We start from the raw sequence: 12,512 nt of genomic DNA, 5'->3' as shown, positions 1-12,512 counted from the left end.
CGGCTGCCTACGTCTCGGCGACCGGCGGGCGGTCCTTGCGCGCGGTGATACGCGCTTATTCGCAGACTTTATTAATTTTTATTTCGTTAACTATGGCAAATATTAAAAAGTGGTAAAGGACTTTTCTACTCAGTTTTACTTGATTTATCAATCCACGAAACCACGAGCGATCGTTACCTGACACCCTGTATGTTGAACTTACATCTGAGAACACCACTATTTATACAGATTCACTCAATGTTTTGAAAGCGATTGAAAGTTTGAACTAGAATAATAATTATCTGATTTCTCGTATAAAGGAGAAAGTATTCGAGAAAAAAATCACAAGATATCAACATAACTATGGTCTGAATCCCAGCTCACAAGGGTATCTCTGGCAACAAAGAAGGAGATAAGGCGGCTATTTTGGCTGCCAACAAAGGATATAAGTTCAATCCTCTATTTCCGTACACAGACCTCCATTCCCAAGCCTAGGACATTAGAGATCGGCGGTTTCTCGAATATCTGAATGCTGCTGCTGACTACAAGGGACATCTTTATTCGACGATGTATCAAAACAGGAATAAAGCTCCTACCAAAACCTGGTTCCATAAGATGCCACTCAAAAGAAAGGAAATTGTACTAATTAATCGTATTCGCAGTGGACACTATAACCTTAACTACAGTCTCTATAGGAAAAATTTGGTCAACACTCCTGCCTGCTCATGTGGCTACAGCAAACAGGATATCAATCATATTCTCTTTATTTATCCTTCGACTAAAAATATGTCGTTCAAACTCCAAAAACGTATTAACAAAAAGTTTCCTTATCATTCTTTAGATATCCTTTTTGCTTTAACCAATCCAAACCCTAAAATATGTCGTCTTATTTTGACATTCCTGAAATCTGCTCAATTATCCATTTGATTCCTCGCGCCTCACAAGCGTTTGTCCGTGTCTCTTACGCGATTCAAGGGGAAAACGCTTCCGGTTTTCAAATAGAATTATGCGTGTATGTGCTTTTAATAGTAGAATTTAATGTTTCTTGGAAAAACAGTTTTGAGTAGTTTGATTGTTGGATTAAACAGTTGTTACGAACAATCAGTTGTGTAATAGCATTGTACCATGGTCGTATCGCGCCTGTGTAACGGGGGGGGAGGGGCGGGTATCAAATATAGGGTGGAGGAGTAAACATTTGACTTAGAAGTTTTAGTTGTAGCGCCGGTGTAGTGATCGCCGGTGTAGTGACCGCCGGTGTAGTGACCGCCGGTGTAGTGACCGCTGGTATATTTGTTGTTAGGCAACACATTATCGGATCAAAACCAAAATATCCGCAAATCTGTTTGAACGTTTTACCAACTAACAATTCCTGATAAACTTGCGGGCAATCAACTAACAGTCTGCATACGCCCGCAGAATTATCGCTTACACATGACTGAAAAATACAAAAAACGTATTTAACGTAGTTATGAGTTTTTGTTAAAAATAAAAATTGGAGATGACTATTCAAAGATATTTTTTTTATTCAAATTTGCGTCTAAAGACTCGAAACTTCAGTGAAACTTCAAGTTTAATTATTTATTAGCTTTAAAATACTTAAAGAGGAAGAGAAATCAGTTGGAATAATTATAAAGTCTTAGTAAGTATATATAATTTATATTATTATTTAGGTTGATTAAGTCTCTTTATATATACATATATATTATATATTTAGTAATTCAAGTTTAACTTTTATTTTATATTACTTTTTGCTTGAGTACTTTAAAAAAATTGAGAAGTCTGACATGTAAACTATCTCCAAAAAAGTTACAAAATTTGTTTTTTAAACTTATCAACAACGTTGTTCACACATTTATACATTATAATGAATTAAATAAAACGGATTTTTTTTTAATGACTGAGATATTTCTCATAGCATCGAGCAATTGCCATTAAATCATTATGCCAAATACTAATTTGTATGACAGAATATATCCATTAAGAATAAAAATAATCATTTTAAAAAAAAATTTATGTTAAAAGTTACGTCAGTAAAAATTAACTAATTTTATCTTGACTTAATTAAAAGTTAAATTTAATTAAAATTAAGTTTTAGAAAGCAGTACTCATAATATTAAATTAAAAATTCGTAATTTTTTAAAGTTAGAATATTTAAAACAGTTATAATATGGGTCATCAAATAATTTTAGTATTTTATATGTTAACTTCTTTGTTAAGTTCATATAAAATAACAAAAAAATTGAGAAAAAATTTTTATTTTTATAACTTTTTTACATAGATTTTAATGTTAGAAGAAAGTTAATAAATTAAAGTTTGTACTAGAAAATAATAAGTTAAAGTTAAAAATTAAATCATTAAAAATTAACTGAGTTAATTATTATAATAACATTCAACTTTATTATTTTACTTTCAATTTTATAATTAGTTGCAACCCAGTACTGAATAAAATCAATAATTCAAACATTTAATATTTACTTATTTGATGTATAATAAATAAATTATTTAGATGATACTAACAACAATATTTATTTGAATCAAGTAATCTGCTTTTTTAGAATATACAGTATGTGGTTTTGAGGCAATTTATTGTCGAAGAACGCACTTGACGCAATCGTCCAGAACAAGAAATTGCGTATTTTTAGCAAGCAGCACCAATACTCACTTCCGACATTCTGTTCACGCGTCACTGATAGGATCGATACCAACACTAGCAATAATAACGATGGCACGCTCGCTGGCATCCTCGATCAGCTTTAATCATGCAGTCTTCGCGTCTGATCTCGAAGAGATTATCGCGATGGAAGATGTACTTTGTCTAACCCGTCCTTTACGTTTCAGGTTTTTCCGGTCCCCACCCAGTTCATTCATTCCTCCTACTGTAGAGATGATGAACCATGAGATTATCTCGTAATGCACCTCGCGATAAATCAGCTGATTCGTGACTTTGTGGAAGAAGTAGGATAGGCGCACAACAGAAAAACGTTTAAAGCTCATTCTACAATACCATAACATGACTGTAAGTGAATGAATAACTTTTTATTTCTTATGTTACAACGTTATGATTTTATGTTTACGGCTATTGTAGAATGGGTTTTACAGATGAACAGTTATCGTATGTTGCGAGGAACCTGTAACAAGAATTGAAGTCTCCACGATTTCCCTTCGATTTCGAATCAAAATCCCTGCAATTCTTGTAATTTTGTTTTTGCGAATGTATATATTTTCCATGCAAATTATAATGTGCCGTCTTTGGAACGGTATTGAAAAGTTATTTTTGCCTAAATCACTTTAACATTTGAATTTAATAGAAATTTAATTGTTGAATTATTAGATCCATAGATACTCAGTGAATGTCGCAATATAAGTAGAGATTAGGAGCCACACGCAAATAGAACCAGGAAAATCCACGCAATCAGAATTAGCTTCAGTTTTCTTTTATTTTGTGCAGATATTATTAGGATGTTATATAATGTCCGCTAAAATCGGATTTTCAATAAGGGTTTGCATTATAAATAAACGAATAACTTTTGTGTCCTGTAAAAAAGAAATAAATTTAATATTTAAAGAAATGGATACATTTAATTTAATTTAAAGAAGTGAAATAGACATATTTAAATTAAGTAACATCTTAAAAATGTTCCGGCCACGCAGTTCTTTCTATCCATGGAATGTATTAGTAGACTGGCGTGGATACGGCCGAAATAGTTCGAATATGATAGGGAAAATGCTGATGCTAATCAGGTTGTACCTCAATTTTTGGTTCTCGATGGTGAGTGGTTTTTTTTTTAGAGGACCATAATAAATCTTAAACGATAAGAAAATACAATTAATTTATATGAGTTTATAAATATTCTCGTTATAAAAATAATACAGGTGTATTGCCAAATGCGTAACGTTTAAATTATTTTGTATTATATTTCGCATATGGTGCAGTTTTGGATGCAAATTAAAATTCGAAATTATAACTTGATGTTTCAGGTGTCTATTATTACACGTTAAACATTTTAATAATAATAAATTAATTTAATCTCCTCGAGATTAATAAAAAATATGTTGATAAAAACGCGAAATTCTTTGACACATAATTACATTTCCATTTATATGAAATAATGTTTTATATTATTATATCATACTACGATATTTATATTCCCCAATAGGTATATTGTGCAAATATTATTTTGTATAAGGGTATAACAAATTGACAAAAATTTTAAATAATTGTGTAAGATGATACGTTATAACGCAGCAGTTTTGTCAAAATAAAGTTTTTAAATAACATTCATTAATAATCAAATAAAGGAGTATACAAATTTTCAAGGATTTGGTCACCATTCGGTGATTATTCCATTTTTACATTTTCTTGTGTATTTTTCTTCGTAAGTAATTATTATAGTTACTGCAAAAGTAATTATTATAGTTACTGTAAATCTGTTTGAGCAAGACAATAAATACAGTGGTGACATCTTGTGCCATATACGAAGGCAGTGAGTTATTTCTAATTTTCATCCTGACCACCCAACTCCATGAACAAACGAAGAAAAAGTGAACGCTGACTATTTATCGATTTGCTGTAAAGTGCAGTATTTTACACTTCACACAAAGCCAAATTCAATGCATGATCGGTTGTAATACGGCCATAAAAATAATTTTAAAAAATTAGTTTAGTCTAAAAGAAACACAGTACCTTGTTACAAAATTATATATTTTTAATTTTCTATTGTTTACAATTTTCCTGATTTAGAATTTTCTTGCGTTTAGAAGCTTTAGAAGTACCATTGGAAATTTCATTAAAAATATTATTTTATCCCTGTTTAACATTAAACAACAAGCATAAAATGATGTCTTTCATGTTTCTAAACACCGCTCTTTAGAATCACAATCGATTTATCGAAGAAATATTTCGATATAAAAATTTTGCTTAAAAAACCATATTAACAATATTCCACGTTATTGTTTTAACTTTGTATAACTCGAAATGCATACGGCCAAATAAAAAGATAAATAACAAAAAAACACTTGAGTGTATATACCTACGTGTAATAATACACTCAAGTTTAAGAATAATGAGGAAGTGTATGTAATTAAAGGTTAAAAATGTACCTTGGACCTTGAAAAAGTTTAGAAGTGCTCAAAAATAAAAATGCCTTATAACAACTGTCAGTCATTATGTGACAGTCATAATTGGTTTATCTTTTCAAATCACTATGTATGCGTAAATTTTCAGTACAATGAAGTACCTTCCAACACTTTTAATGCCATGAATAACTCGTCATCCAGTAGTCTTGTCTTATCGTTTGCTGAAGTACATCCGCGTGCTATTGTATGTCGGAAGATGGAATTGAAGACAGTGTTGGCTTCATCCTATTTGTTGGTATCATCCTGTTTGTTCTCATAATCAATTTATGTTAGGAATTCAATTTCTCGCTCTATTGATCTACCGATATATCGATAGATCCTTTCACTATCGAGTATCACCGCTCGCAACGTCACTAGCGTCACTATCTATCTCACTCTATTCGTTCCCTTGTCGTACTTAACTGTTGCATCACTATTTTTCTTTTAATTTACACCTTTTTGCACACATTATTTGTTCTGCTGTATATTGTTTTCGTATGCTGTAATAGGACTCAAAGTTACTCTGTTTTTATAACTATAATAAAGTATTTCTTTCAACGTAATCAGCACAGGTTCTCCTTCCACAACCTCTCGCCCTAATAGTTTAAAATTATTTCACAATTTATTGGAAAAAAGTGTGTGATAAATTTTATTTCTTTACGCTCCTAATGTATAATTATATTGCATTAATAACTTGATTCATGCATATTTTGTGCACAATTTTACTAAATATAATCCACAGTATAACTGTTATACTGTGATATAATTTATTAGACGTAATATAGAACAGAACGGAAAAAATTTACTAGATAAGATAAAGTGAAAGCTTTACTGAACAGAGTCTTCTATCGTTTATCATATACATTTAATATTTGTTTTTCTCATCAAATAACATTGAAATTATTTAATTTCTTTTAGTTTTTAGGACAATATGCATTTTTTGTCTTTCTTTACTAGCTACAATGTAATTATGATTTTGTATGTATTATAAATTAATATTTGCTGTTATCTATATAAAATTATCTGAATAATTATTTAGATAAAGAAATAGTTTTATCTTATTTTTATCTAGTTTGTAATGTACATTATCTTCATTTTTATCTTATATAAACGAAGTGTTACCTGTTTCAAATTATTTAACATAACAAGATAATAATCAATAATGAAAATGAAGTATTGGCTTTATATGTAGTTGCAACTTCCATGTTATCATTTATTTTAACAAAAGAATTTTAATGATAACAAGGTTGCATTCCGAAATTTACTGCTACTACAGAATGTTTATAATATACATAACGTGAAGTACAGATTTTCAGTACTGGCAATGTATATCGGAATGCAGTCAAGATTGCACAAATCAGTAGTAGTGAAATATAAGAATTGCCCTAAAAGTATAAATTCAAAAACTTTTATAAGAAATTTTGTCAATCATTATAAATATAATGTGAGTTATAGTATATTCTTTCTATTTTTTAACTTTGATTTCTTTAGAGTATGGATTTCAAAGAGGAATAATTTTGATCAAATTAAATTATTTGAAATGTTACGATCCGCTGATCTGTAAACTAGTGGCGTAATGGTTTTTGACTTTTGGCCGCTGTCACCAGTCGTCATGATTCGGGTGAAATGCCCCTCCTCATGACAACAATTATTTATTGGTTAAACTGTTTTTATTTTATAAGAGTTTTGGTTGTTACGTGGAAGAGGGAGCGTGGTGCAGAAGAAAGGAAAAAGAAAAAGAAACTATCAGAACTGATTTTAACCTTCAACTTTTTATTTATTACGAATCTAATGGTATAATTTTGCCTTAATGCTACCGCACGCGTCACAATGGAAAATAATTGAAATTAATGTAAGAAAAGAAAGGAAAAAAAATTTAGTCAAAAAAAAGAGAAAGAATGGATAGGAAGGAAAGGGTTGGTTACGGTGCCTCTGGTTTGTCTACGATCTTATTGAGATCTTGTGTGGACCTTAAGATCGTCTTGCCGGATGGCAGAGTTTGGAGCGAGCAATGGATACTCTCAATTTTCCTTATGTTAGGTTTTCCTCGTTGGGTGAGGGACCCGTGTGTAGGGGACTGTCGGGGTCTAGCGACCCGGTTGAGAGAGAGAGGCCTCGTGGCAGTGGTACGAAGTCGGAAAGAGGCTTGGCCGCTCTCCTCCGTAAATCAGGCACGTGCGATGGCCGCCGAGCCGCGCGTTCTAGGCGGGAGAGAGGACGGGGTTCTAATCCCTCCCGAGGAGTGTCTGTTGCGGGGGAGGTTGCCTCTTGTCCGTGCACCCCTCGAGCAAAGATCGAGGGATCGAAAGTCCCAAAGGCAGTGAGCTCGTTTTTTAGCTCCTTCAGAAATATACATCGCCCGGCTCGCTTCCCTCGATGGGTTTTTCTGCCCATGATAGCCTGATGGGTGTCATTTTAGTGAGTTAAGGGTTTTTTCTTTTGAAGGTTTGCCACCAGAATTTTAAGAATAGTACCTCTTACCGTTTGTGTATGAAAAAGAAGAGAAAGAGAGTGAATGAGTGTGTGCGGTTAAAACGTGATCTAAAAGAATTAAGAGAGAACTTATGAGAACAAGAGCTTTGATAGAAGGTTTTCATCGAGGATCCGAGATGTCCTGCCCCTGCTTTTATTTGATAGGATTAGTGTTCTTGAGAGGAGTGCGGATTGAAGGATCGAGTCTACGAAGGCGCTATTTGAGCGGAGGCTCAGGAGCGCGCATTCGAGTCTTGTTTCAGGATGGAGAATTTTTAAACAGGGCTCGAGGAGGCGCTGTTTGAGCGGTGGCTCATTCAGCGCACAACCTGGCCGCTGTAGACGAGATAGGTGCTGGAAGGAGTTCTGCAGAAGGGTGGAGGCCGGAGGGAAGGCATTCTAGAGATCCGGGATGGAAATGATTAGACGCGAAATCGGAAATCAGTCCAATGCGGGCGCTTACCCGTGTCGAACGGTGAGTTGCGGCGCCTTTGTCTACCATGTGTATACGGCCCGTGATTCGCTAACTTTATCGTCTTATTATTCAAAAAGTAAGCGTCAGACAAAATTTTCGTAGAGAAAAAATCGTCTCAGAATTTATTCAAAAACACGTCTTTACAGGGCCACATGGGTCGTTCTGAATCACCCTGTATATATAAATAAGCAAAATAAGCACAGTAAAAATGAAAGAATGTTTTTCTTATAAATGTTGCTTATTCACCAAACCGGTTCAAATAAAAATTAAATCTCGTAAGCAAATAATTACGTTGCATAAAATTCATGATACATGACTGAAAATAAAATCTTGGAATAATCTCTATAAATAATGCCATATTATAATGACATTAGAAAAGTTTAACTAACTAGTTTTAATGAAACTTATATCCCAGAACTCGAGTCTAATAATTTATACTAATAATAATTCAACGAATCATAATTCAACTACATCATTTATATAAATCTCAAGATATAAGCGTAAGAAATAACATTAATACACAGTAATCAAATCTGAACTCTATTATATATGTTTGTAACCAATGTTACAGCTTAAAATATTTCTATGTAATTGTAGTTTGAAAGTATCTGCTTTTATCAAACTCTGTATCTCTACACGAACAACTTCAACAACAAGAAATCGATACCCGGAAACTTCTACATGTCGCTATGCTAGACATATATGTTTATGTCTTCATTATCTTCTTCATCGGGAACTGCATAAAAGACATGCAGTTGTCTGTGATCATTGTGACCTAGATGTACAACTCTGTGCTAAAGGAATGTTAAAGTGTCAATATTATTTTGAACGAGCAGTTTTTTTTCTTCGCAATATAAAACAAGGGTTAAGGCCCATTTTATTATATTAAGACGATAGAAGAAGATGTATATCGCGGTATCTCACAGATTCTTTTTGTTTGATAAGTCGATTTAATTTTAACTTTTATTTATATATTTTATTAAGTTTATATTGTAATTATTGCGATCGTTATGTTTGTTTTATAGACTATTAGTCTTATAGACTGAAGAAGACCGTCATTAAAAGTCGAAACGTTTGCTTTATCGTAGATATATGTTGGATTTATTTATTGGCATTTGACATCCTGCGCAACTCTCAAGCTTATTATTACTTATCGTTAGTCTTTTTCTTATTCTCAACATATTAAGATCTAACAAAATTTTTTTTATTCTTAATACTTCTCATCTATCTTGTCTTTATTCTATCCCAATGGCATATTTAGAATAAAAATATTATTCTAAAAAATACAAATATCTTGAAAATAATCATATTAAGAATGTAAAGATTTTACGCGTAATTCAGAGCTTACCTATTTACGAACGATCCTATCCTAATTATTTTTACAAAATAACAAAAGTTTCTCCTTGTCGCTCTTTCACCGTACATATTCTTTGCCTTTCAGATAAAAATTTTGCAGAATGAAACTACACCCATTTCCATAATTTGTTATTCGCTCTTTGCTTACAAAAAAAAGTAAAGAAAAGTTAAATCATTTTTGTTAAATCTCGACACATCAATAATTTAACGATGTGTATACCAAGTAAGATATTATGGTGTTTCGTACTTCTGCTTGTTTCTTCGTACTTGGCATCTCACGAAAATTCAACGAAAATTCAAACGAATTGCGATACAAAGCAAGCTATAATTCGACGTTCCAACGACTGCTCGATCTTATTATAGACGATCGTAAATTGAAAAATCCTAATGACGAGATCAATTCTACATGGCTTAATTTACCTGAAAATTCTATCAATAACGAAATGCTATATGAGCCATGTATTAATTCTACAAAGAATGAGACAAAGAATGATAATTCGGAACAATATGAATTTTGTGTACATATCATGAAAGATTATGAAGAAAGGAATCAGACGTCTGTAATAAAATTCCCACCGGATTTAAGAAAACTCAACCGCGATGCAGACCACTAATGGTTGCTTAAGATTATGCTGTCCTGATGAACAGTATATGTCGATAAGCGGCAAGTGCATTGATAGTATCAATACCAATATCAATTATGGTAAAATTGCACAGGTTGCAGATTTACTTAATGAATGGTATCATTACTATAATGACATAACTTGTATGATGTTTGAAAATCCATGCTTTACAAGAGAATTTGGACACCGCCTTCACAATAAAATCTTTTCTCATTCTTAAAATAAGATAATTTGTTTGCGAGTATAAAAATCGATAAACACATATTCATTATAAATATTCATCCTTAATATACGCATATATATAACAGTTTTTATAATTATTTTGCAAGATATTGCTTACACAAATAAAGTATTTTTGTTTTGAAACATGTATGTTATGTAATAATTGATGACTAAATATAAATCATATTTCATAGAAAAATCGGTTCGTGTCGAATAAATATAAAGCAAGCAAGAAAGAAGTTTATAATGTATTCTATTTATGAGTCGGAAATTCCCTTGATCATTACTATTACCTGTGCCACTATGGATTATGTTGATGGGATACCAAAAAATTGGAAGCCTAAAATACGTATAGATAAATTTTGGTTCAGTAGTACGTGACATTGGCAATGAATCTCTACTAATGCTAGCTCATGCATGCGAAACTGAAAAGCTTTGCTTAAATTTAATAACTTACAACTAAAATAATGAACATATATTTATTTTATTTCATTACATTAGCGTGTAAAGCAAAAAAATTATTTTTTCAGTTGTTAAGGCAAAAACGATGTATTTTTATGTACCAATGGTTGCTACTGTTATCAGTAATAGTTGCTTCTTTATCGCTACAACTGTATTAATCATTCACCAGAAAATACGTACAGACAATCACTTGAGAACTTCAGATAACAAAAGCTACAGTGAAAATAAGCACAAGTTTATTTCAGTTAAAAAAAATTTATACATTAATAATTAACAAAAAATATTTTTTTGTAGATATAAAAATTTATTTATTATTTTTTTGTTAAATATCTCAAAAATCAGTAATTTTTCAACGCCGATAAAGTATGCGCCTCCTTAAGAATATGTAAAAGTGATAAATAAAAATTTGTTTTCAAGTGTCTTAATATTCTCAATAGGAAAATGTTCACTTACAGGATTAAAGTGTTCCTAAAGCTGTTCGTGATGATGATTTATGTTGGAATAATTTAGATTATAGAGGTGATAGCATGGATAAACGCCGATTTTTTTTCATCGTTTTTCATACGTTTAGTATCCTACAGATACGTTAAATAGTTTGCAAGATGTCATTATTTTCATCATATTCGAATGTAAGAATAAGATAAAGCAATTGCTACTAAAACGATTCGTCGGGTAGACATGCGGTCGATTTTGTATAATTCCAACGTACAACGACAGGACAGCGTCGAATGTCACTTTCACATCGACAATGGGGTCCCCGCAAGTCGATTCATTTAATCAAGAGCCAATCTCGCGGAATCTTAAGGATGTTTTAACAGAACATAAGAATACAGAATGCGAACTAAAACTTATCGCAATTAAAAAACTGTAGAATTTGTATGTTTATTCTTTTTCTCCCTAATAAACAAAAAGTTTAGTTACAGATGCTCGAATTTTGACTCTGAAACCAGTTTCAAAGAAGAAACTTATAAAATCGAAAGATTACAGAAGAGTTACATAAACGTAAAATTGAACTATTTCTATACATTATAAATTGGAAATAACTATGCATTTTTGTAAGCATGTATACAGATTAAATATATTGCTAAATGTTTCAATAATTTTTCAATTATTGAATAATTTCTTTTAATTCTAAAGTTAATTTTGCAATATTTGTGTCTAACGAGTAAAGCTCTCCATTGGGCCGCTTCAGATTTCAACCGCATATGATTTTTCCGAATCTATTTCGAAGGAAAACAACAACCTAGAAAGATTTCCGTTTGAGAGTAAGCGGGTTGCTGTGGGCATGGGAATGAATTTTTGAGATTTTTCGATATATGGACATTATTTTCCCTATATTTGAGGTCATAGCTCATGAATCGATTTTCTGGATTGATTTCCAATTGCAAACGTCTTTAAAAGCTAAAAATTATACAAAAATTATGAAAAAAGAAAAAATTAAGAAAAAATTAAAATTAAATTTTAATTGTTATTAAACTTTAAAACGAAAACGAGCTACTAGAAAGTAAGTGTGTTAGCAATTAAATATAAAATCAAAATTAATAATCTAATTGTTTTAAGCTGATAATGATACAGAAAATAAAGATACAGACAAAGAGATGGAATATGATGCAGAAGACGATGATGAGAATGATGATATTATAGAACCAGCTAATAACGATCCGGATTTCGATCCAAATGAAGCAGGTCCATCTCGAGCAGATCTATCTAGAATTCCATATTCCAATGCAACCATCCAAGAATTAATCAAATACTCGACTCTACCAATCGGAAAACCTAGAGCATTTTCATCTATACAAAGTCGTTAT

General features: G+C 31.7%; 1 protein-coding gene across 1 annotated transcript; it reads right to left on the bottom strand.

The window, feature by feature from the left end:
- Window positions 1–757: 757 nt before the first annotated feature.
- LOC105207505 (clotting factor B) lies at window positions 758–2,846 on the bottom strand. The gene is made up of 2 exons (XM_011177011.3): window positions 2,642–2,846; window positions 758–1,414 (listed from the first exon to the last, which is right to left on the bottom strand). Exons 1-2 carry the CDS (start codon window positions 2,648–2,650, stop codon window positions 1,148–1,150), a joined length of 276 nt encoding a protein of 91 aa, XP_011175313.1. The 5' UTR covers window positions 2,651–2,846; the 3' UTR covers window positions 758–1,147.
- Window positions 2,847–12,512: the final 9,666 nt, after the last annotated feature.

Source organism: Solenopsis invicta, chromosome 3 (assembly GCF_016802725.1).
Source record: "Solenopsis invicta isolate M01_SB chromosome 3, UNIL_Sinv_3.0, whole genome shotgun sequence".
Lineage (NCBI taxonomy): Eukaryota > Metazoa > Arthropoda > Insecta > Hymenoptera > Formicidae > Solenopsis > Solenopsis invicta.
Note: the sequence above shows the minus strand (reverse complement) of the source record. Positions and strands in the feature narration are given on the sequence as shown.